Source organism: Dasypus novemcinctus, chromosome 3 (genome assembly GCF_030445035.2).
Source record: "Dasypus novemcinctus isolate mDasNov1 chromosome 3, mDasNov1.1.hap2, whole genome shotgun sequence".
NCBI lineage: Eukaryota > Metazoa > Chordata > Mammalia > Cingulata > Dasypodidae > Dasypus > Dasypus novemcinctus.
The window spans coordinates 122031882-122059104 of NC_080675.1; the positions used below are offsets into that span (position 1 = coordinate 122031882).

At 37.3% G+C, this 27223-nt stretch overlaps 1 protein-coding gene across 1 annotated transcript in view; it reads right to left on the minus strand.

Moving 5' to 3' along the window:
- The window catches only part of ATP8B4 (ATPase phospholipid transporting 8B4 (putative)), a 292064-nt gene that overhangs the window by 111565 nt on the left and 153276 nt on the right, over nt 1–27223 (minus strand). Inside the window, exons 8-9 of the mRNA XM_058294177.2 lie at nt 19661–19731; nt 4872–4954 (exon numbers count right to left, since the gene is read on the minus strand). Coding sequence (XP_058150160.1) covers nt 4872–4954; nt 19661–19731 — 154 coding nt within the window. The remainder of the gene's footprint in view (nt 1–4871; nt 4955–19660; nt 19732–27223) is intronic.

Consider the following 27223-nt stretch of genomic DNA (forward strand, 5'->3'; position numbering starts at 1 on the left):
TTCAACAGGCTATACACTGTTTTTTTTTTTGACATTTGAATTGAGTAATATTTATATGAGAACTTTTCAAATAAATGGATGTACCTGCCAAAATCCAACTCTATCTTGCTGGTACTGGTCTCTATGTATAACCAGCTCTTCTATAAACTCTTGTCAGGGATCCTGACATTCAAAACCACCGAGAACATTGCTACTTTTAAAAAATACAATAACAGCATCTGAGTCCTGGGTGGACTTAGACGCTGGTCATTAATTTTGCACCTTTAAATTTAAAGTATCTTTAAAATGATGTTTCTTATCGTGATCTGGAGCTAAGATGTTTTGCTAAATTTCCTTAACTCTCCAATGCTGCCTCTCTGCTTATAGTTTAGAGCCTGGACTTTATGTTCTTTTGTGGGCTTTGCCAGCAGTTCTGAGTTCATATTCTGATTCCTCACTTAGTAGCTATGTGACCTTGTACAAGTTATTCAGTTTCTCTGGGTCTCAGGTTCCTTATCCATACATTAGAGCTAATAACAATCTCTACCTCTCAGGTTGTAAGGTTTTAATAGGATAATGTGTGCAATTGCTTAGCACAGTACCTGGTACATGAGTACTTGGTCATGTGTCAACATCATGTTTAGGGCCTGAGAACCTTAAGACATTTACCTTAGTAAAGTCTCCCTTGGGGATGAGTGCTTGTCCAAATCTGTCTTCATTCCTGGACTTTAAAATCTCTGAAAACAAGGCCTGAGTTTGATACACTGTATCCCCAGCATATCCCTTGGCATTATGTTAAATATACATTTGCTGAATGAGTAAATGAGTGACTAAGTGAACAAATGAAGGAGATAAGCTCATGCCATGCAAAAGTAGGGAGGCAGGGAGACTTATGAAGGTCTTCCTGGTGCCCAACCCACCTCAGGTTTGACCTCTGGTGTCCCAAGTTCAGAGTGCCTAGTGGTGGCTTCTCTTAGGGATAGGAGTGGTAAACTCAAGTCTCGAGATACTGGGAAAATGTACATTTATGATACAAGAACAGAAAATTGTATTTTGGTGACAAAGAAAGTAGTCTGGCAAGTCTTAGGAGTAAAACCACAGGGTAACTAGATGCATAAGTAATGCCATACCCAGACTTGCCCAGAAGTCACAAGCTAAAAGATGCACTTAGCATGGAGTATAGGGAAAGAGTGTGCCTCATGTATCTTCATTTATTATAACTATACTTGCTGTAGTGAGGCAGGGCATTTCCAAATCCATGCAATGATGATATCATACTTTTAATTTAAAGCAAACGATAAAATAAATAACTAGGTTTTACCCCCTGAAGTAGTCTTTCTCTAGTCACCAGAAAAGAACCTCAAATCTATTGCTAGCCAATTGTGACAAAAGGCAAAAATGAGGGGGTAGGAAAAAAATAGGGGAGTGAAATGATCAAAAGAAACTTGAGAATTAGGTATGGGGGGATATTTTTTAATCCTACATTTTTTGTATTACATCTTGTCCTTAGGAGATACTTAATAGATTCAATATACTAATAAGGAGGGTGTGACAAAGACAGAAAAGATAAAGAATGACAAGAAAAAAGAGACACTTCAGGTAAAGAAAATAAGTTAACTAACACAAAGAGGGGAAGACTAGGATAAAAAGACAATATAAGATAGAATGCAATGGGGAAAAAAATAGAATGGTGAAAAGGGGTAGCTAGAGAAATACATACCTATAGTGTGTGAGTGAGAATATGTACGAAAGAGAGAGAGAGATTAAAAGTTGTAAATTAGGGCTAAGAAAGAAGGAATTGGGGAAGACTCAAAAAGGCTTCGTGAAAGAAAGGGCAACACAGAAAAGGATTTAGGGTTTGTTAATTGTCTTGATTCTTTCAAAGACTTTTCCATACCACATCTTGGGTAATCCTTCTGGTCTTAAGTCTGGCTGCTAACAGAGGAAATCCAATTTATACATTTTATCTAATTTGTTTACCCTTACTTTACTTATTTATTCTTCAGCTGCTTTCTTGGAAACAAGAAACCATATTTTAATAAGGTTAAACCCATAAAACATTATCTTGTAGGTAGGCTGAAATTCAATTTATATTTTAAAAATTAAAGAGTAAACTTAGCAGAAACCTGTTTCTTAGCCCAGAATTATGCCAGCATCAAGAATTTGGCATTATGTGTTTTCTGAAAAGTGACCACAATTTTAATATAAATAATAGAAGAGAGAGGTCTGTGTTGCCTTTATTTGCAAAACCAATTATATGTTGGCAGTTTGGTTAGCAACCCATCCTGAATGAAGCAAATTCAGGTCACACCTAGTAAGTGACAATTATTGATGCACTTTTAAAAATAAATTTCATGAAGTATTAAGAAAGACTATTATTATTACATGCAATCAATTCCCTTAACCTCTCTGGACCTCAATTTTACTCTCTGTAATGAAGGAATTGTTCTTGATGTGGAGGTGTTTCCCTGCTTAAGCCAAATCAACACCATTTGTAATGGTTTATATTTGGGGCTTCCATGTTAAGTTTTGTTTGAAGATAGAATTCTGAAGTAAATAATGTTATAAAACCACTAAACCAGATGATCTCTCAGCTGCCCTCCCGGCACTCTGGCTTTGTTCAACAAGACCTCATCGGGAACCTTTTTCCTCACCCCATTATTTCACAGTCTGTTCCCAATCTCTTTACCTTAGGTCTTTCCTTTGCCCTCCCAAGCCTTTCTGGCACCTTATATTGATTCCACTCCCATTCTCTGGCCATTGTGACATTCATTCATTCAAGTGTTTATTGAGCACCTACCATTTGACAGGCATTGTTCTAGGAGATTGGCATATATCAATGAACAAAACAAAATCCCTGTGTACTCACATTGCAGCAAGCTGAGATGGGCAATAATCAATAAACTTAGAAAATAAGTAAATCATAGAGTAAGCCAAATGGTGAAAGGTGCTATGAGAAAAAGAAAAAGTCAAGCAGGGTAAGGGAGCTTGAGAGTATGAGGAGTCATGCTGAGGAGGGAAACATTTGACTCAAGTCTGTGGTTCCAGTTAAGAAATTCACCTAACCTAGTCTACCCCTTTATGCACTACCCTGGTGTCAACCCAGTGTCAGAGTTCTGAGAGGATGTGGCACTGAACAAATATCCATATTTGTTATTTCCCAATTATCCTTGTGTTAGGCTGGGGCTACATGACTTGGGCTGGCTAATGAAATGTGAGAAGAGGCAGTTAAAAGCCACCGTGACGCCTTTACCTACTGTGGTGACCTTAGAGGCTGTTATTCCAGACACCACAGAAACAAAATGGAGAAGGTCTTCCAACACAAATCAGAATGTGACATGAGAGAGAAATAAGCCTTTACTATATATAAGCCACTAAGATTTCAGGGTTGTTTGTAACTGCATCATATTCTTGTTATCTACATTAATATCTGCTAAAGGGAACTAGATCATTGTAATGATCATTTTCTGCTTGTTCTTGATAAAGAACACTAAAAATCATGAACTTCTACCTCCTCATGGATTGACAGAGGTATAAATGAACAATTCTTCTGGGAAAGAAATGAGTAATGGCCAATTATACTTAGGTTGCCCTTTCAGAAGTCCATAAACATTAGATGAGGTATTTTAAGCAAGGATTTTGATTCATGAACACAGTTCACTTTTCTTAGATTCATACAACAGTAAAATTTCATTGAAAAAAAATTACTTAATAGAAAATGTGTGATTTGTTTTAATCTAATCAAAATATTTCTTGGAACATTCAAAGTCCCCTGATTTCAATCTCAATTTGGAGGAATGTTTTTTTTTTTCTATAAGCAATCATTATATTGAATGAGATTAAAATATTAACAGATTCCAGATGGAGCTTACAACAACAACAACAAAAAAGCACAGACAATATAAACTCTAAGCTGTGCATTTGAGAAACTTTAAAATGTAAATTGGCCTGAGGTTTCACTCACAGGATCATGCTAAAGCTCTTGGCCACATTGTCCTTTAGTGGATCTCAAAGAAAATGTTATGGAAGATAGTTGCCTCAAATTCATAAAGACTCATTAACAAATAAAACCAAGCTGTAAATACTGATACTTAGGGCCAGAGTGAAGGAAGACCCCAAAGATTCTCCCCACAACCTGGCATGGAGCTTAAAATCCTACCATTAGCAGTTCTTTCCTTTGACTCTTGAAGAATTCTGTTTCTCTGTGTCTCTTAATCATAAAATGTAAATATCCCTGGAATAGAAACTATCTTGAGGTCTTTTCATGAATGCTTAAAGACGGCTTTAATAGAAAAGAAGAACAGACAAGGAAAACAATGCTGAGAAGCAGGTTGAATAGTATGTAGATGGTGATAGTAAAACCATGCTCCAGAATATAGGGCAATAGCTGCCATCTGATTAATAGATCAGAATATTCTTCATAAGCACCTACTGTCTTTGAGACATTGTGCCAGGCACTGCACAAGACACAAGAATATATAAGGCAAGATTGCTCTCCTTACGAAGTTTGCAGTCTAGCATTTGGTCTTTGTTATGGAGCCAGGAAATGTATGGATGGTTAAACCTTAGGGCTAGAGATAAAAGTATGGTCTGTACTCCTCAGCAAGTCTGCAGAGAGCTTCAGGAAAGCAAAGGTCAGGCAAGTGAAGACATTGTGGGATTGGAGGCAAACAAGGAAACAAGGATGAAATGAGCAATGAAATGATAAAGCCATTCTCTCCAAGGTAAAAGATTTTACCCTTTAGCATGAGAAGATTACAAGTCTGGATGCCTGGGAAATTTTATGTCCTTCCACCAAATAAAAAGACATAAATTGCATCTCAGATAATTAGTTTGTTACATGGTTTTTGTTTTTGAAATTTTTTGTTTGTTTGAATGTTTTAACCACTTACCATCAAACTTTGCGAGACTGCTAATGTCTGCTCCAAGTTCTGAGGTAACTGATAGTGCATGGCGAACTTTTAAATTTGTTTCCCTGTGAAATCAATTGACACGATATGAATTTTATATAGAACAGTCCAACATCATTTTATGCAGAGAAAGCAGGTGGGTGCAGCACACAGAAAATCCAACTCAAGAGATTCAAGAAACTCCCTTTGAATGTCATGCACACGTCTTACTGTGGCTTGGGAAAGTGGGAAGACTTCCTGGCCTCCTAAGAGTTGGCATTCCCCCCATAGCACATCTGTAAAGCAACACATTAATCTGTTTTGCTATTTTAAAGAACAGAGGACATAATAAATACAGTTTCATTCGAACCTATTCAGACATCATGCTTGAGTTACAAAATTCATTAGGAATGGGAACACAGTTGCCAAATAAAGGCCAATATCACTCCTGAGCCTACTATCTATGTGGAAGTTTTACTTGCAAAAGATGGTCATGGCTAATTTCACAGTAGCTGAAATTTAAATGGGAAAATGAATACAGCATTCTTTTCCTTGGAGAAACCAGCCAAGAATCCCGTTAAGTCTAGAATTGTAGAACCAGACAGAAGCTCAGCGGATCACATCAAGCTGGACGACCACACACACATTGGACAAACGATGCTCTCTGATACTCATGAAATGGCCAGCAGTGAAGATTCTATGACCATCTCTCATGTCCTGTGTTTAGGTGCTTGCCATCCCAGTTTTCTCATTGTATTTAACCTAATTCTCTTCTGCTGTAGTTTAAGATCATCTGGCAAATGCTACCTTTTCTGAAAATTGTTAGTAGTGGGTTTATTTAGTCAACAAATATTGATTGAAAAAGTATTGCAGTCACCCCTGATACTTAATGCTGTCTCAAAAGGATCATTTTCTTCTTGAGGGAAACAAGTGATATGTGAAAAAGTAAATATCATCATATGGAATTACATGCCAACTCATGAAATAACACAGTTTAGGAAACTGACAAGTGGGTATCTATGGTCTGTCTGAAGTTCTGCCTTCAATCGGCAGTCATTGCCCTCCAAAGAAATGAAAACGTGCCCGGCTTCTTTCTCCATTCTCAAGTAGCTCCAAAGACACAATGCAGCCAGAGTCAGAGAAACCAAAACAGAGACAAGTGCCATAAAGTAAACCACTGGTGATTATACCATTGCAAGTTCCACATGGTAGCATGGATCACAGTTTAATTTGCCAGAACCTAAAGAAAAGATTCGTATTTCCAGTTCAAAAGTCCAAGGTTTCAAAACTCTGAGTCTTGCATTTTGATAACTAAATCTTTCAAGAACGTAAAAAGTCACCTGTTTAGACTTCTAATTTTCAAAAATAGGATAGACTTCAAAAGCAAGTCCTCTTCCAACTACTTACATGAAATTAGCCCTGGAATCTGGTCACATGCAAGCCTGGCATAAATTAAGTAGAAAGTTTGACCATAGTAATATAATTTGAGGGCCATCAGGAAGATTACAGATACAACTCCGGCTGACCTGAAATGATAGCATTGTCAAAAAAAAACCTGTTTGGGCTAACAGATATCCTCCAGACAATGCAAATATCCTGAAAATAGTTAAATTATTAACCTGGCTATCAAATCATACCTCATTATGAATTGGTTTATTTAGATCACATATCAGCTAATAACTGAATACCTACAGTGAGAAAATAATAGGATTTCTTATGGAAAGAAAGGGATAATTTTGGAAAATGAAGGCCTTGGTCAAAAAGAGGAGACTCTAAGAGGGCACTACATGTGTGTATGGTAGGAGAATAGAGACATGGAGAAGGAGAAAGATTGGGGTTCTAAATCAGAGTAGCATGATGAGCAGGGCCACCTAAAGAATCAGAAGTCCAAGGAAAATCATTTTCTTCATATACATATGGAACTCTCCCAGCTGAAGAAATTTGGAAAAGTGATTTCCAATCAGGCCTTCTCCTGTACAAGTATTTCTGGGAAAGGACTACCTAGAATAGGCACCTAAAACTCAAATAAACCTGGAAGAATCATCTTTGAAAGAAGAAATTATTAGGCTGTTCCCAAGAAGTGTAGTTTCACTTGGCTCCAGTCTGATCCCTAGAAACTCAGAATGCTTCAACCAGAGCACAGATGACTTCCTGTGAGGGCAAGAGAGTAGGTTTGTAGCATGTTTGTTCCTTCGAAGACTGGGACTGTAGCCTATTCATTGTTATTGCCACAACACCTAGCACAGGGCTATTACCTAGGAGGTACTGACAAAATGTTTGTTAATGGGTGGAAGGTAAGGAAGAGGAGAGAAAGAGAGAGGTGAAAGGACAAGGATGAAAGATGTTGCTTTAAGAAGGCAACCCACAGAGCTGCTCATACAAAGATGTCTTTGTTTCTAGCTTGCTTGATTTAGAGGAGTGAAGGGAAGGCATCAAGTACCATTCATTACATGATCTTGATGACCACATTACAAATTGAAGAAAGCGCTTCCCACAGAAAGACAAAATGTCTGAGACCATGAGTAACATTCCCAAAATTCACAGGAACCAGACTTGGGAGCACCAGATTAGCTTTTACACGGAGGAGATGGTCACCTCCTCGGGTGATTTCAAGGACACCAAGGAGGATCCAGTTCGGTCTCTGGTGAGGGCGGCAAATCAGGACAGTGACACCAGCCACCCTGCTAGCACTGTTAGAGCATCAGTGGTAGAAGAGACCTTTGACCTCCTCTCTCTTTTAGTTAAGAGACAGCCATATACATTTCTATTTGAGAACTACAAATTAATCTAACATAGCATTTTTCAAAGCAGACTTATTGGGAGTGGGGGTGAGAAGTGAAGAGGAGACTGAAGGCCTGAGCACAGCTATTTAATAGGAGAGCATGGCAAAGATTTGAATCAGGAATCAGGAAGAGCAAGTCCCGAAACTCCTTTGGGATTATGGAGAAAAAGCAAGTTCCCTGTTTCCAGTCCTTATCTCGAGCCTCAATCTAGGGGCCCCCAAGAAGGAAGAGCAGACCGTCACAGCAATAGGCAGCCACCACCATGGTGCAACAGTCTCTACGGTGTACTTCCATCCCCAGCTCCACGCATCAAACACTGACTCGTTGAAGTGAAGTGCTTGGCAAAACTTCTAATTAGAACCCATTTTAACAAGCTCCATAGACTTTCCATTATTTTAGAGAGCTTAATGCAGTGAATGGGAATTGTGGCTATGGAATTTTATTTGATTCTATCTCAGGAAAAAGAATTACACTTACACAAATGTAGATACAGATACAGCTATATATATTTATTATATACAGTAATATATATTACATATGCATATAACTTGCTCTTCACATACCGAAGTTAAATTAAACCTTGGGTGTTTTAATTAAACCTTTATTTTGAGATAATCATAAATTTATATGCAGTTGTAAGAAATAATGCTGAGATCCAGTACCTTTTTTTAAAAGTTTTATTGAGATATAGACACATACCATGCGATTAATAGAAAGTGTACAATCATTGGCTTTCAGTGAAATCACACTTTTGTGCACTCATCACCAAAAAAAATTTTTAGAATAATTTCATTACTCCAAAAATAAAAACTCTACACACCTTAGCAGTCACCTCTCAATCCCTCTATGCTTACCCAACCCTACATAACCACTAATCTAACTCCATCTTTATAAATTCATTTATATTTACATTTCATATAAATGAAATCATACAATATATAGTACTTTGTGTCTGGTTTCTTTCACTTAGCATAATGTGTGGGTTGTTTTTTTTTTTTTTTTGCCTGATATTAACATCTTGTAACATTAACATACATTTGTTCAGTTTCAAGGTAAAACAGTCTTATATGTGCAATATTACCCATATTCATATTTCACATGAGGTTTCCCTACACTATACAGTCCCACATTACATTTTTCAGCTTTCCTTCTAGTAATATACATGACCTTGGATTTTCCCTTTCAATCCCTGTCCTACCCATATAATAGCAGTTACGAACGCCGTGATGTGTTTTCACTTTTTCTATTCATTTCCAAAGATTAATAAACAACATTTTCACCAATTCTGCAAAGATTAACCCTCAACTTTCCATTCTATAAATGCATTCTATTTTCTGGTGACCTATATTCTAGTTATTAGCTCCATGAACTTATACAATATAATTAGGTCATAATAGCGCATTCACACAATATTTGTCCTTTCTTGCCTTGGCTTGCTTCACTCAACCTAATAACCTCCGGGTTCATCCATGTTGTCATATACTTCACAACTTCATTTCTTCTTATGACTGTATAATATTCCATCATAAACACATATCAAAATTTATTTATCCATTCAATGGTTGATGGACACCTGGGTTGTTTGCATCTTTTGGCAACTGGAAATAATGCCTCTGTGAACGTTGGTATGTAGATGGCTGTTCAGATCAGTGCTCTCAGTTTTGCTTGGTATATGCCTAGTAGTTGTGTCGCCTGGTCAGGTGGCAAAACTATATTCAGGGGAGCAGATGTAGCTCAAGCAGTTGAGCAGCTGTTTTCCACATGGGAGGTCCCAGGTTCAATCCCAGGCCCCAGTACAAAAGAGAGAAAGAGAAAGAAAGAAAGAACCCTATTTTTCAAAAAACTATATTCACCTTCTTTAGAAACTGCCTAACAGTTCTCCACAGTGGCTGTACTATTCTACATCCCCACAGATAGTGAATAAGCATTCCTATCTCTCCACATCCTCACACTTGTAGTTTTCTGACTTTTTAATAGTGGCCATTCTAATAGGTGTGAAATGATATCTCATTGTAGCTTAATTTGTATTTCCCTAATCACTAGTGATATTGAACATTTTTTTCTTTTTTTTTTTTTGCCATTCATATTTCTTCTTTGGACAAGTGTCTATTCATGTCTTTTGCCCATTTTTTAATGAGGTCATTGGTCTTTTTATTGTTGAGTTGTAGCATCTCTTTATGTATCATGGATATTAAACCCTTATCAAATATGTGATTTCCAAATATTTTCTCCCATTTAGTTGGCTGCCTTTTCACCCTTTTGACAAATTCCTTTGAGGTGCAAAAGTGTTTGATTTTGAGGAGGTCTCATTTATCTATTTTTTCTTTTGTTGCTCATGCTTTGGGTGTAAGATCCAAGAAAATGCCACCTACCACAAGATCTTGAAGGTATTTCCCTATATTTTCTTTTAGTGATTTTATGGTCTGGCTTTTATATTTAGGTCTTTGATCCATTTTGAGTTGACTCTTGTATAGGGAATGAGGTCCTTTTTCATTCTTTTGGTTATGGATATCTAATTGTCCCAGCACCATTTGTTGAAGAGACTGTTTTGTCCTGGTAATGTGTACTTGGTAGCTTTGTCAAAACCAGTTGGCCATAGAGGTTAGGATTTACTTCTGGACTCTCAGTTCTATTCCACTGATCAATGTGTCTGTCTTAATGCCAGACCATGCTGTTTTGACCACTGTAGCTTTATTATATGTTTCAAGGTCAGGCAGTGAAGGTACTCCCACATCGCTCTACCTTTTTAGGATGTTTTTGGCTATTCTAGTGCACTTTCCCTTCCAAATTAATTTGGTAATTGCACTTTCTATTCTTGTAAAGTAGGGTGTTGGAATTTTGGTTGGTATTGCATTGAATCTATAAATCAGTTTGGGTGGGATTGACATCTTCACAATATTTAGTCTTTCATGAACATGGAACATGGAATGTTTTTACATTTGTTTAGGTCTTCTTTGATTTCTTTTAGCATTGTTTTGTATTTTTCTGAATATAGTTCAATTAAATTGATTCCTAGGTATTTCAGTCTTTTTTGCTAATGTAAATAGAATTTTTTTTTTACCTAATTTCCTCCTCAGATTGTCCAGTACTAGTGTGCAGAAATATTACTAATTTTTGCATGTTGATCTTATATTCTGCCACTTTGATGAACTCATTTATTAGATCAAATAACTTTGTCATAGACATTACAAAATTTTCTAAATATAGTGTCATGTCTCTGTGAAGAGTAAGAGTTTTACTTCCTCTTTTCCTATTTCAATACCTTTTATTTTTTTCCTCTTGTCTAATTGCTCTACCTAGAGAAATTAGCTGGAGCAATTAGTATTATTGAATAACAGTGGTGACAAGGGGTATCCTTGTTTTGTTCCTGATCTTCAAGGGAGAGCTTTCAATCTTTGCCCATTGAGTACAATGTTGGCTGTGAGGTTTTCCTATATGCCCTTTATCATATTGAGGAATTTTCCTTCTATTCCTATCTTTGGAAGTGTTTTTATCAAAAAAGGATGATGGATATTGTCAAATATCTTTTCTGCCTCAATCAAGATGATGATCATGTGGGTTTTTTCCCTGTAGTTGGTTAATGAGGTATATTACGTTAATTGATTCTCTTATGTAGAACCACCTTTGCATACCAGAAATAAATTCTACTTCATCATGGTGTATAATTATTTTGATATGCTATTGGTTTCTATTTGCAAGTTTTTTTTTTGAGAATTTTTGCATCTATGTTCACTAGAGAAATTAGTCTGTAACTTTTTTTTTTGTAATATGTTTATCTGGCTTTGATATTCGGGTGATATCAGCTTCATAAAATGTATTGAGTAATTTTCCTTCCTCTTCATTTTTTGGAAGAGAACATGACTGGTGTTTATTCTTTTCAAAATGCTTGGTAGAATTCACCTCTGAAGCCCTCTGGTCCTAGACTTTTCTTTCATGGGAGATTTTTGAAGAATGTTTCAATCTCTTTAAGTGTGATTGGTTTGTTGAGTTCTTGTATTTCTTGTAGAGTCAATATAGGTGGTTGTGCATTTTGAGGAATTTGTCCATTTCATCTACATCGTCTAGTCTTTTGGCTTACAGTTCCTCAAGTATCTTCTTATGACCCTTCTTATTTTGTGGGGTCAGTCATAACTCCCCCCTTTCATTTCTGATTTTATTTATTTGTATCTTTGCTCTTTTCTTCTTTGTTAATCTAGCTAAGAGTTTGTCAATTGTATTGATCTTCTAAAAAAATTAGCTTTTGGTTCTGTTTATTTTCTCTGGTTTTTGTTTTCTTTTTTCTTTTTTTCCTCAATTCCTTTCATTTATTTCTGTTCTAATATGTATTATTTCTTTCCTTCTCCTTGTTTTGGGATTGGTTTGCTGTTCTAGTTTCTCCAGTTGTTCAGTTAGATCTCTGATTTTAGCTCTTTCTTCTTTTTTAATATAGGTATTTAGGGCTATCAATTTCCCTCCCAACCACTGACTTTACTGTATCCTATAAATTTTGATAAGATGTGTTCTTGCTTTCATTCCACTCAATATATTTAATAATTTCTCTTACAATTTCTTCTTTGACCCACTGATTGCTTAGGAGTGTGTTGTTTAGCCTCCACACACTTGCAAATTTTCCCCTTTCTTATCTATTATTGATTTCCAGTTTCATTCCATTATGATCTAAGAAGGTGCTTGGTATAATTTCAATCATTGTATATTAATTGAGACCTGCCTTGTGACCCAACATGTGGCCTATCCTGCAGAAAGCCCCATGAGCACTTAAGAAAAATGTATAACTCACTAATTTTGTATGCAACATTCTGTACATGTCTGTTAGGTCTAGCTTGTTTATCATATTCAAGTTCTCTGTTTCTTTGTTGATCTTTGTCTAGTTATTCTGAGTGGTGTGTTGAAATCTTCAACTATTATTGTAGATATGCCTTCAGTTTTGCCAGAATTTGCCTCATGTATTTTGGGGCACCCTGGTTACGTGCATAGGTGTTTATGGTTGTTATTTCTTCCTGTTGGATTGTTCCTTTTATTGATATGCAATGGTCTCTGTATCTCTTATAACTTTTTTTGCATGTAAAGTATGTTTTGTATGATATTAGTTTGGCTACACCTGCTCTTTCTAGGTCACTATTTGTGTGAAGTATCTTTTTCCAACCTTTCATTTCTGGCCAATTTGTAACCCTGGGTCTAGGGTGAGTCTCTTGTAGGCAGCATATGGATGACTTATGCTTTTTATCCATTCCATCAGCCTATATCTTTTGACTGGGGAGTTTAATCCATTCACATTCCATGATATTACTGTAAATTCATTATTTACTACCACCATTTTATTGTTTGGCTTTCATATGTCATATCTTATTTTCATCTGTTTTTTTACTCTTTTGGTTATCTTTTCTGCTATTCTTGTCTTCTATACTTTCCTTCAGGCCTCTCTCCCCTATGTTTTTCTTTCAGACTGTAAGGCTTCCTTTAATTTTTCCTTCAAAGGCTGATTCTATTTTATGTACTCTTTTAGTTTTTATTTGTGAATATTTTAACTCACCTTCATATCTGAAGGAAAAATTTGTCAGATAAAGAATTCTTAGCTGGCAATCTTCCTCTTTCACTGTTCTAATAATATTATACCACTATCTTCTTTCCTTCATGGTTTCCGATGAGAAATCTGTACTAAGTCTTACTGGGCATCCCTTGTATGTGATGATTTGCTTTTCCCTTGCTGTTCTCAGAATTTTCTCTTTATCTTTGGTGTTTGATATTCTGAGTAGTATGAGTCTTGGAGTAGATCTATTTGGATTTATTCTGATAGCAGTACACTGTACTTTTTGGCCATGTAAATTCATTTCTTCCATAAGAGCTGGGAAATTTTCTGCCATTATTTCCTCAAATACTCTTTTTGCCCCTTTCCCTTCTCTTCTTCTTCTTGATCTCCCATGACATGTGTATTGCACTTCATGTTGTCATTCCAACTCCTTGAGCCTCTGCACAACTTTTCCATTCTTTTCTCTTTTCTTCTCTCTCTTCAATGTCAGATGTTCTGCCTTTTGCCCCACTTGTTCTTTCTTCTGTCATTTTGAATCTACCATTGTATGCGTCCAATGTGTTTTTGATCTCACCTATTGTGTTGTTCATTCCAAAAAGCTTTATTATTTTTCTATTCAGGTTTTCAAATTCTTCTTTGTGCTCACCCAGTGTCTTCTTAATGGCCTTTATCTCTTTAGCCATATTGTCTTTCAACTCATTAATTTGATTCAGGAGATTTGTATGAACCCTGTTAATTAGCTATCTCAAATCCTGTGGCTCATTTGGGGCTTTGATATATTCCTTTTCTTGGGCCATTTCTTCCATTTTCTTAATATGGCTTATAATTTTTTTCTGATGTCTGGGCATCTGATTATGATGGTGAGTTTACTCTGATGCTCAATTTCTGTCTCTTAAATAGGTATTTAGTGGCAGGATGCTGCGTTAGTGTCATTCTTTGATTCTTAGTTCAACATAGTCTAGGTCTTTAGGATTGTCCCTGTTAGGTGCTCAGATCTGTGCCATGGACAAAGTAATGGGTTGCAGACTTGATTCCAAGAGCTTTGAGAAGGGAAGCTGTAAAGGCCAGAAAAAGTCTCTTGTACTTAAATTTCTTCACATGAACTTCCTTGGTCAGCCAGCAGATGGCGCTCTTCATCAGCTCTCTCAGTTCAAAACTTGGTAGGAGTGTTTTTGCTCCAACACTGACAGCAACAATGTGAAAGAAGATCCTGCCTCAAGAGCCTCACAATTCAAACTTTCTCAGAGGTGGTTCTTTAACCTTCGCTGGCAGTACCCTCCCTTTTCCTGGATAGGAAATAATTCCCCTCCCTTCTGGATCCACAACAACTGGTCCAGGTCAGTTGGTGATTGAGAGGTTTGGATCTCTTTAGTCCTGTGCCAGCTCCCAAGGCAAACTTGGCATGGTCCCACCCAGCCTGGAAGTGCTCATGGGCAGATGAAATTTGTTAATGTAATTTGATGAAATTTGTTGGCCAAAAGCTGAATTAACCTTAAGCTGTATCCATCTCCCTCCCATTTCTTGGGCAGATGGATCCTTCAGCCTCCTCTGTCTGTAGCCACCAGCCAGAGGCCAGAGAATTCAAAATTTTCTGCTTATAGGGTTGGGGTTAGGGTGCCAAACCTGCAGCTTCAGCTTCTACTCACAGTCTTTCTGTAGGGATTTTTTCCCCATGCCTCTCTCTCTTCTGGGTGGTGTCCAGTCTTCCGTTAGTGTCCTATACCCTAGAACAGTTTTTCCAGGCCATTTCTGCCTGTCTTCTAGCTATTTTGCTTTGAGGGAAGTGAGTCCTGTGTCTCTCTAATCCACCATCCTCCCGGAAGTCCTCCAGTACCTTTTATTCAGTTTCCCTAATGGTAATAACTTACAAAACTGTAGTACCATTTCACCAGTAGGATATTGACATGATACAGTCACGATACAGAACATTCTCATCACCACAAAAATCCCTCACCTTGCCCTTTCACGGACACAACCACTCCTCACCTACCTCCACCCCACTCCTGATCCATTCCCCATTTAACACCAATCAGCTCTCCATTTCTATACTTTTGCCATCTCAAGAATATTCTGTAAACAGAATCTTTTAGCATATGACCTTTTGGGATTAAGTTTTTAGACTTAGCATAATTCTCTGGGGATTCATCCAGGTTTGTTGCATTTATCCATTCTTTGTAATGCTGAGTAGTATTCCAGGTTATGGTTGTATCGTAGTTTAACCATTTACCTATTGAAGGACATCTGAAATTTATTTATAGAAAGCTTCTATAAATACTCATCACAGGTTTTGTGTGAGCATAAGTCTTCATTCCTCTGGGATAAATGCCTTGGATAGTAGTTTCTGGGTCATATGGTCATTGCCCATTTAAGTTTTTTTGAGAAACTTCTAAATCATTTTCCAGAGTGGCTATGTAATTATACTCTCACCAGCAATGCATGAATGATCCTGTTTCTCTGCATCCTTGCCAGAATTTGGAATTGTCATGCTCTTTTATTTAGCCATTCTGGGAAGTGTGTAGTGATATATTGTGTTTCTAATTTGCTTTCCCAAATGACTAATGGCATTGAATATCTTTTATGTACTTATTTGTCCTCTGTCCTCTTTGGTGAAATGCCTGTTCATCATTTATATAATTTTTTAATAGGATTATTTGCAGTTTTTTATTGTTGAGTTTGTGAGTTTTTAAAATATATATAGAATATATATGCATATTCTAGGTAAAGTCCTGTGTCAAATAGATGGCTTGCATACATTTTCTCCCAGAATGTAACTTATTTTTTCATCCTCTTAACAGGACCTTTCATAAAGCAAAATTTAAAAATTTTTATGAAGTCCAATTTATCAATTTCCCCTTTATGGATCACGCTTTTTTGTGGCAAGTCTAAGAACTCAGACTTTAAAGATTTTTTCCTATGTTCTTTCTTAAATGTTTTATAGTTTTATGTTTCACACTGAAGTTCATGATCCATTTTGAGTAATTTTTATAAGGTGTGAGACTTAGGTTGAGATTCATTATTTTGCTAATGGATGCCCAATTGCTCCAGCACCATTTGTTGAAAAGGCTGTCTTTTTTCCTAGGAATTGCTTTTGCACCATTGTCAAAAATCAATTTGTGTGGGTCTATTTCTGAGTTGTCTTTTCTGTTCCACTGACCTATGTTTCTATTTCTCCAATACTCTGTAGTTTTGATTACTGGAATTATATAATACTTCTTTAAATTGAGTACACTGATTCCTCTCACTTTATTCATTTTTGTTTGTTCATTCTCAGTTTTTCATTTCTTTTTCTTTTTCTTGTCTGCCTGGAGATTATTTGAACATTCCTAGAATTCCATTTTGATTTAGCTATAGTGTTTTTGACTATACCTCATTGTAGAGCATTTTTAGTGGTTGCTCTAGATATTACACAATATATACATGACATCACAATCTACTACTGTCATCATTTTACCAGTGAGTGTAGAAACCTTACCTCCCTTGACATACCTCTATTCTCCCCCACTTATAATTTTCCTAATTATTTCCTCTATATACATTTAAAACCACATCAGAGAGTATTATAACTTTCACCTCAACCATCAAACATAATTTAGAAAAATCAAGAGTAGAAGGAAACCTATTGGATTTACTGGTACTTTTGCTTACCATGATCTTTTTCTTCCCTGATGCTCCCCAGTTCCTTCTTTCTCCTTTCTGTCTTTAGCAATTACGTTAGGGTAGTTCTGCTGGTGACAAATTCTCTTAGTTTTCCTTCACCTGACGACATCTTGATTTCCCCTTCACTCAAAAAGAATATTTTCATTGGGTTTAGGATTCTAGATCGGCAGTTCTTTTCTTTCAGCACTTGAAAAGTATTATAATACTTCCCCAAAAGTTTCTGCTGGTTTAGAATGAAAAATCCACTGTAATTCAGATTGTTTTTCCCCTATGGCTAACATGTCATTTTCTCTGACTGCTTTCAAGAATTTTTCTTTGTCTTTAGTTTTCGGATGCTTAATTATGATCTGTCTTGGCATGGGGTCCTTTGCATTCATTTTGTTTGGGGTTCACTCAGCTTCTTAATTCTGTAGGTCTGTCTGTTTACAAATCAGGAAATTTTCAGCCATTATTTCTTCTTGTACATTTTTAGCCCCTCACTCTTTCTCCTCTCCTTCTGAGTCTCCAGTGAAATGAATCTTAGATCTTTTATTATGTCTCTCAGGTCCCTAGGTCTTTATTAGTTTTTGGTCTATTTTTTAGCCTATTTCCATTTATTCTTTTTTATACCTTCTATTTCTTCATTGAGATATTCTATTGCTTTGTGGGTTTTTGTTTGTTTGTTTTGCTTTAAGTGTTTTTAATTGTTCTTTAAGCATTTTTTTTTGATGACTCCTTCAAAATCTTTGTCAGATATTTTTAATCTCTCTGTCATCTCAGTGTTAGCATCTAATGATTGTCTTTTTTTCATTTAGTTTGAGGTCTTCCTTGTACTTAGTTTAAAGAGTGATTTTTTTTATTGAAAACTGAACATTTTCTTACTATGTTATGAGACATGGATCTTATTAAACCTTCTGTTTTGGTTTGCTTTCTCTGACACTGTTCCAGGAGGGGAAGGAGGAATGCTACCTCATTACTTCCAGGTGGCGGTCGAACTCCAGGTGTCCAATTTGACCTCTGTTAACACTGACGAAGGACGTGGGGAGTGGGGAATAGCTACTCAATAGCCCTGGGCAATGGTGAAAGTCCTGATTTTCTACTAGGCCTCCTCTAACATCCAGCAGGAATACTGCCTCATTATTGACAAGTGGGGGTGTAAGTCCAGGCTCCCCTCATGGTCTCCATTGACATCACAGAGGGTAGTGATTTTGTTACCAGCCAACAGGGATGAAAGTCTCAGCCACCTACGTGGTCTGACACCACCCTGTGCAGCCTCACAAGGGTGAAAATCTAAACTCTCCATTCAGGCTTTGCTAGCACAGGGAGGGGTATGGACACAATTTTTCCTGTGGTATTTGGCTGCAGTAGAGCAGTACTGTCTAAAAGTTTTCTGTCTTGTTAGGCTGCCACTTTCCTGGTCCTCTGACTAGAGAAAATAGGCTTTTCTTGGGGCTTGTTTTTTCTGCACTCATTGGCATAGCTGGGTTGCCAGCTTCTTCAGCTCCAAGTCTGGAATATATAAAGCAGAAAGAAAAACCAGGGGACTTAACCACCATGCCTTTCTTCAGGTTCTGGGTTTTTTGTTGTTCTTAGTGGCAGGATAAGGAAAAGCATGTCTATTCCATCTTCCCAGAAGCAGAAGCCCCTCGGTTCTTTTTAAGGCCATCTTGAAATTTCCCTTCGTGAGTTTTATTTATTCAGCAGATATTTTGTGACATGTTTTAATAAAACTAAATAAATTGATAACGTGGGTTATTCACATGGAAAATTTTCTATAGCCTTCAATCTGTATATCATGATCCTAGAAAGACCAAAAATAGAAGCCCAGAATATTTTCAAGCCTTTCTAGGTGGTACTCATGGTCAAGTTACAATTGTCCTGCCCAAAGCAAGGTTGGAGTCACGCAGACTGAACTCTATTTTAATAATAGCTCAATAATTTGGGAACAATTTTTAAAATGGGTTCTTAATCTTTTTTGTTCCACAGACCCTTTTGCCAGTCTGGTGAAAACCACAGGCCGCATACTAAGTCCACAATATACTGTGTATTATTTAATAAATATATCGCACTGCAACAACATGTCCCCACAAAAACAATTTTTGTTTGTGTTTTTAAATTTCAATTCAAGCTCATGGAACCCTTGTTTAAAACCCCTGGATTAAAACCATGGACTCTGGTGTCAGACTACAAGGTTACAGTCCTGGCTTCACTCTAGAAGTTGTGGGTAAATAGCATAGCCTTTCTAAACCTTGGTTTCCTCATCTGTACTATGGGGTTTATATAATTCCTACATTAGGATTAAATGAAGCGATCTTTATAATGTCTTTATGTATGCACCCAAATGTTTTTATGCCAGACAGATAAATTGAATCCTCTGAAACAGAACTGCTATATAATCTGTAATTTAATTCTAATTTAACATCAATGTCAGAACTGCCCCTTACTCCATTTCTCTCTTTTCTCTTTCTGTCTTCATTTGACTTAGTTTCAAAAGGTTGCCTCAGATACTCCTCAGGGAATCTTGACCTCTACTCTCTCAATTCCTTAGAAAAATCACTCGGAATTTTTAAAAATTATGTAATTCTAAGGAATTCCAGTGACGATTTCCCATGTAAAATAATTTACATATGTGTGTTTAGCTGGCTGTGAAAGACAGTGAATTCAAGAGAAAAGACAGTTTCAAAAGATAAACACAGTAAATTACAAATGGATTTTGCAATATAGACTTCCATTGATTTCCAAGAAAATGAAATAAAGAAATAAGGCATAAGTCCTCTTTCTAAAGACATTCCTTTTAAATAAATTTAAAACCAACTAAATTAATTATTCTAATTTTAATAACTTACCCATCAAGCTCAGCAGTTTCAACATAACAGAGGCCATGTGGCTCACTACTTGATAGAAGAAGCAAATCAGCCTATTTTAAAAAAAAGTCATATTAAAAGAATACTTGAGAAAGGAAGATTGGTTTAAAGTTTTAAGATTTCTTACACCTCTACTACAGAGCCTTAGGAAAAAATAACGGGGATGAAATCCTGTCCCACCCATATGCCGTTTGCCTGGAATCAAACCCTTTCTCTGCCTCCCTCCTCCTACTCTGCATCCCCCTGACCATCACAGCATAAACAAGGGCGAGGGTTAACCTATAAGTAAATAGCCACTTAATTTACCTTTTCAAAAGAAACACAAAAAATTCTATTTTCTTCTTTTGATCATTACAAATGGGAAATATAAAAGTTTATTCAATAAGTAGGATAATTGAAAATATGCAAGTACTTTAATTTAATTTCTTATTATGATCAGTTAGGAGCATGGAGCAGGCAAAGGAGAGGAAGAAAAAACAGAAGAAATGACATCGAGCAGAAAAAATTGAAAAAATTGAAAAAAGTAAGAGATGCAGGAAAATGAAATAAGAAATATTTTTTAAATGAATTTTTTAAAAAAGAAAAGCAGCTTTCATTTGACCAGGATGGCTGTGTAATATGCTCAATGTTGCCATTCCCCCACAGTATCTTTGAACAACTAGTAAAAACTGGCAGAACCATCTTTCTCAAAATTCCAGAAAGCAATTAAAGAGCTGCAGTAACTGGGCAAGTGCCAAATCAAGAAAATGCATCTTTAAAAATGATAGGAGAAGGACAACCAGCAAAATGTTAGTGGAGTAAGGAGCTCCTAGAGTCAGTTCCTGATGCAGGCAGTTAGTAAACACCGAGAGTTCTCTGGAGCTAACTGAAGCACCTCTTTTGGGGCTCCAGGATGCCCAAAGCGCATCCTGCAACATCTTTGAAGGAATGGAATGAGGAGACTGCCCACCTGCAGAGAAGATTCGTAAGTAGAGCACTCCACACCATGGAGTCCAGTACGCATCCTCCCCTGGAGGCACAAGCCACCTTGGGTGCTGTTCCGTGGCTGGAATTGTAAGCTCCACTTTCCCAAACGGGGGAGGAAGAGAAGGTTGGGCACCAACTGCAGCTACTGATGAGTAAATTCAGTGGAGTAAGTATAATCCTGAGAACAACTAAAGTTTGAGCCTGTCCAACTCAGAAAGAGGTTGGTAGCTGCCTCATGCACCTGGCATGAGAAGTGGGGCTGACTGAAAATCACAGTGCTGGTGGGGACTGGCTTCTTTCTATCCAGGTCAGATTGCAGCTCTAGCCTATGCCCCAGTTATACCTCCAGCAAGGAGGAAGCTGCAGTGACCTGAGCCAGCCTCTCTGGGAAATTACCGGCCAAGCCATGGAGGCTGGTGATTATCCTACTCTGAGCTATTCTGGGGCTGGAATTGGAAGGCTGTCGATTTTGGCTACTGATTGATAGACTTAGCTGGCTAAGATATAATCCTGGGAATACCTGGGGTGTGAAGCCACCCAAGTTGGAAAGAAGCTGGTTGCCACCATTTTGACTCTGCCCCCAGCCTGAGGGGAAGCCCAGCTGACTGAAAATCACAGTCATGGTAGGAACCAGTTTCTTCCATCCAGATCAACCTGCAACCCGAGGCTAGGCTTCAACCCTGCCTCTGGCAGGGAGGAGGCCAGCAGTCCCTACACCAGCCCATCCAGGTAACTGCAGGTACATTTGACTGGCACAGACTGAAAATCAGAAGTCTACTGGGACAACTGTGGTCATCTTGGACCTGCATTGCATAGATTGTTGCCCACAGCTGCAGCTCAATCCCCACCCCAGGCAGGGGAGGAAGGAGAGTGAAGGTTCATCAGTCTCTCTGGGCAACTATAATCTAGACCTGAATGACTTGGATTATTCCAAACAGCTGGGACTCTGTCCTTCCCCCTGACAAAGGAGAAAGTTGGGAGAAGCTTCTTTGGTCCCTGGTGCAATGAGGGCAGCTTGAGCTTCCACAGTTTATAGACCAATTACAACCTTGGCTCCTACTGGACAACCAACAAGGGAGAAAGGGCAGGAAGTGCTAAACTAAAGAGGAAAACTGCACCCAGAATAAATACTGTAGTAATCCAGGCACCAAGATACCAAAAAAAATTACAATCCACACCAAGAAACAGGGGGCTATGGCCCAGTTAAAGGAACAAGATAAACCTCCAAATGACATAAAGGAGTTGAGACAACTAATCATAGATGTTCAAACAAAGCTCCTTAATAAATTCAATGAGATAGCTAAAGAGATTAAGGATAATAAATAGAAGACATTGGATGAGCACAGAGAAGAATTTGAAAGCATACATAGAAAAATAGCAGATCTTATGGGTATGAAAGATGCAGTAAGTGAAATTTTAAAAATGCTGAAATCATATAATAGCAGATTTGAGGAGACAGAAGAAAGGATTGGTGAGCTTGAAGAAATGGTCTCTGAAAGTGAACATACAAAAGAAGAGATGAAGAAAAGAATGGAAAAAATTGAACAAGGTCTCAGGGAAATAAATGACAGCAAAAGGTGTACAAACATACATGTCATGGGTATCCCAGAAGGAGAAAAGAAAGGAAAAGGGGCAGAAGGAATATGTGAAGAAATAATTGTAGAAAATTGAAGGACATAGTTATCCATGTCCAAGAAGCACAACATATCTCCATCCGGAAAAAATCTGAATAAACCAACTCCGAGAAGCATATTCATCAGAATGTCAAATGCCAAACACAAAGAGAGAATTCTGAGAACAGCAAGAGAAAAGCAGTGCATAACATATAAGGAATACCCAATAAGGTTAAGTGCTGATTTCTCACCAGAAACCATGGAGGCAAGAAGACGTATTCTGATATATTTAAGATACTACAAGAGAAAAACTTCCAGCCAAGAATCTTATATCCAGCAAGACTATCTTTCAAAAATGAGGGTGAGATTAGAACATTTAAAGATAAACAGAAACTGAGAGGGAAGTGGATGTGGCTCAACTGATAGAACATCTGCCTACTATATAGGAGGTCCAGGGTTTGAACCCAGGGCCTCCTGGCCTGTGTGTTGAGCTGGCCCATGCACAGTGCTGCCACATGCAAGGAGTGCCATGCCACCCAGGGGTGTCCCTTGCACAGGGGAGCCCCACATGCAAGGAATGCACCCTGCAAGGAGAGTCACCCCATGGCTCATCCAGGAGTCACACTGCACACAAGGAGAGCTGACGTAGCAAGATCACACAACAAAAAGAGACCCAGATTCCCAGTGCCACAGAGAATGTAAATGGATATGGAAGAACACCCAGCGAATGGACACAACAGAGCAGACAACCTGGGGGGGGGGGGGGCGAGGGGAGAGAAATAAATAAATTGAATCTTTAAAAACAAACAAACAGAAACTGAGAGAATTTCTAAGCAGGAAACCAGATTTTCAGGAGATACTTAAGGGTGTGCTAGAGCCTGAAAATAAAAGACAGGTGAAAGAGGCCTGGAAGAGAGTCTAGAAATAAAGATTATATCAATAAAAGTAACTAAAAGTGTCAGAGTGGTGAAAATAAAATATGACAGATAAAACTAAACTAGTCAGGAATAAATTTAACAAATGATGTAAAGCTCTTGTATTCAGAAAACTGCAACTCAGTGTTAAATCAAAAAAGTTCTAAATAACTGGAAGAATATTCCATGCTCATGGATTAGAAGACTATATGTCATTAAGACATCAATTCTACTCAAATTGACATACAGATTCAATGCAATCCCAATAAAAATCCCACCAGCATTAAAAAAGAAATTGAAAACACAATCATCAAATTTATTTGGAAGGGTAAGTAAGGGATCCTGAGTAGACAGAAACATGATAAAAAGGAAAAGTGAACCCTCATCTGCAGACTTTAAATCATATTACCTAGCTATAGTGGTAAAAAAAAAAAAAAGCGCACAGTACTGGCATAGAGACAGACACATAGATTAATGGAACCAAACCATCAAATGGTTCAGAAACAGACCCTCACATGCATGGTCAAGTGATTTTTGACTAGCCTGTCAAACCCACACAGCTCCGGCAGAACAGTCCATTCAACAAATGGTGCTGAAAGAATTAGATATCCATAGCCGAAAGAAGGAAGAAGGACCCCTATCTCACACCTTATCCAAAAATTAACTCAAAATGTATCAAAAACCTAAAAATAAAAGCAAGAACCGTAAAACTCCTAGAAGAAATTGTAGGAAAATACCTTCAAGACCTAGTGGTAAGTGTTGGATTCTTAAGGGAGATAAGAGGAGAACTGAGATGGACTACTGATGTATGTAGACGTTTTAATTAGCTTTACTGTAAAAGTGAATGGAAATGTTAGAGTGGATGGTAACAGATAGTGAGTAACAGCTAGTTTATAAATGGGGATGTGGCTGAAAATAGTAGTCTAGGTATGTAAATGCCAATTGACAGAGTGCTAGAGGAAATCCAGGAACTGAATAGCACAGTAAACCAAGAGGTAGATGAGAATTGTGGTTGATGGTACAGATGCAAGAGTGTCCTTTGTGAGTTAGAGCACACTACTGCAGGGTGTTGAGAATGTAGAGAAGCATGGGAAAAATACAGCTGGAGTGACATGTGGACTGTGCTTAGTAGTAATATAATATTCTTGCATCTATGCAAAAGATGGACTGTGTTGATAATGAGGCAGTATGGAAAATGTAAGCCAAATGTACACTATGGACATGGTAACAATCAGATGATATTATCTTATCTGTAGCAAATGTTCCACCATATTGTGGTGTGTTGACAGAGGGGTGTTGTTTGAGAATTCTGCACATGTGCATGATTGTTTTATAAGTTTACAACTTCTGTCATAAAAAATATATTTTAAAAATAATAGTAGGGTGGGTTGGGGAAACACACACCAAATGTAAGATAAGATTATAATTAGTAGCAAGATTTTGACAATATTCTTTGATAATTTGTAACAAATGTCTCATGACAATGCAAGATGTTGGTAGAAGGTTGATATATGGGACCCCTGTATGATGTTATGCATGTTTACTTTGTAAGTTCGCAACTTGTACTATACACTTAATTGTTTATGTATGTTCATATATAAATGATATAAAGATAATAATAATATGGTTGTTGGGGGAAAATACTTTGGTTGGTAGTAATATTTTGACAATGCTCTTTAATCATTAGTTAAAAAGGTTTAACAACAATGCTAGGTATTGGTGGTAGGGGAGTTGTAAGAGTCCTATATGATGTCATACATATTTGTTTTGTAAGTTCATAACTATTATTATACACTTATTGTTTACATATGTTTATGTATGAGTGATATACTTCAATAAATTAATCTTTTTTAAAAATGGTAGGAGAAATTTGTATCACCCTTTCTGGCCCTCTCTCACCCCCTCACCTGCGTGGGGTGAGCCTGCACTACCCTTGTGGGTCCCTGACCCTGTTCCAGAGGGAGCAGAGTAACCCCTACATTGATGACAATCTATCAGGGAGAAATCAGTCAGGAAACTCTTCTCTGGCTTGCTCTACTAGAACTTGCCTTGCAGTGAGAAGCAGCCTGCAGACACCTAAAATGGTATAAGAAACAAGTATGTCAAAGCAAACCAGGGCAAAGGATTATTGGCCTTAAGTTATACAATAGAGCACCAAGGAGGGGAGAAAAGGCTATTTCATAGGGAGAAAGGGGGCATTCAAATTTCTGTAAACAATGCCACCAACAAGCCAGGATAAGACACTGGCTCAGAAAAGACAGAGAGGACCCTGTGCTTCACTCCTTTACCTCAGATTGCTTTTTTCGTTAGGAAACCTAAACTCTGAAAGAGAACACCTGCCAATGGAGACAGAATTTTCAAATACTGTGAAGTGTGTATTTGCTTTGTTTTATTTTTGTTAGCTGCTGGCACTAAAGGAAATTTCTATCATATCACTAGAATGGCTACAAACATAAGGAACAGAGAGCTCAGGGACTAAATACCAGATCTAAGACTTAAAATTATTAAAATGTGGGGAACAGATGTGGCTCCAGAAGTTGAGCGCTTGCTTCCCACATGGGAGGTCCTGGGTTCAGTTTCTGATGCCTCTTAAAAAAATAAAAATAAATAAGTAAAAATTTTAATAAAAAAAGCAAACAAACAAAAAATAACCAACTTAGGAGAGCCAATATGGCTCAGGGTTTGAGTGCTGGATTCCCACATATGCGGTCCTGGGTTCAAGCCCTGGCCTCAGTACCTAAAATAAATAAATAAATAAATATATATAGTGTGTGTGCAAGAAAAGATTACAAGACAGAAAAATGATGCCCCATCCAAAAGAACAAGATACATTTCAGAAATCATTAACAAAGAAAACTAGATTTTGGACATACTGTGGAACACCATCAAGAATATCAATATAGGTATGATGAGAGTCCCAGAAGAAGAGAGAGAAAAAGGGACCAAGGAATATTCAAAGAAATAATGGCAGAAAACTTCCCAAATTTAACAAAAGACACTAATATGCACATTCAAGAATCCCAAAGAACCCCAAACAGGATAAACACAATAAGAACCATGCACAGATTCATAGCAGTCAAACTGCCAAATGCCAAGGACAAGAAGAGAGTTCTGAAAACTGCAAGAGAAAGGCAATGTGTTATGTACAAGGAAGTCCTAATAAGATTAAATGTCATTTCTCATCAGAAACCATGAAGGCAAAAAGATGGTGGGACAAAATATGTAAAGGGTGAAAGAAAACAATTGCCAACCAAGAATTTTCCATCCAGTGAGACCGTCATTCAAAAATGGGAGCAGAAATCAAGACTTGACCAGATAAACAAAGCCTGTGGATGTTCATCCACCATTAGACCTGCCCTAGAAGAAATGCTATACAGGGTTCTTCAGACTGAAAAGAAAGGAGAGTGGAGAGAAGCATCATAAAGAAATAAAGACTTCCAATAAAGGTAATTGTATGGGTAATTATAGATGACAGTACAATTGTATTGTACTGTTTGCTGTATAACTCTACTTTTTACTGCTTCTAGGTTCTAAAATGAAAATTCATAAAAAGGAGTGCTAGATCTATTTTTATATATATATATGTATAAAGACATAATTTGTAACAAACTCAACAAAAAGGTTGGGGGACAGAAGTGTATAGAGAGTATATATGTATGCTATTGAAGTTAAGTTGGTATCAGACTAAACATGATTGTTACAGATGTCAGATGTTAAATTTTAGCCCCATGGTTATCACAGAAAAAATGTATGAAAAACATAGAAAGAAATGAAAAGGGACTCAAAATGATACAATATTTAAAAAAAAAAGTCAAATAAATATGAGAGTTGGAATTCATGGGAGAATTAAGGGACCAAAAAAGGTATAAGACTTACATAGACCAAATAGCAAAGCGGCAGAAGAAAGTTCTGCATTAGCAGTAGTTACTTTAAATGGAAATGGGTTAATCTAGTCAACTGAAAGGCAGAGATTGGCAGAGTGGATAAAGAAGGATGACTTAACTCTAGGCTGTTCATAAGAGACTTACTTAAATTAAATTACCTTAATTTAA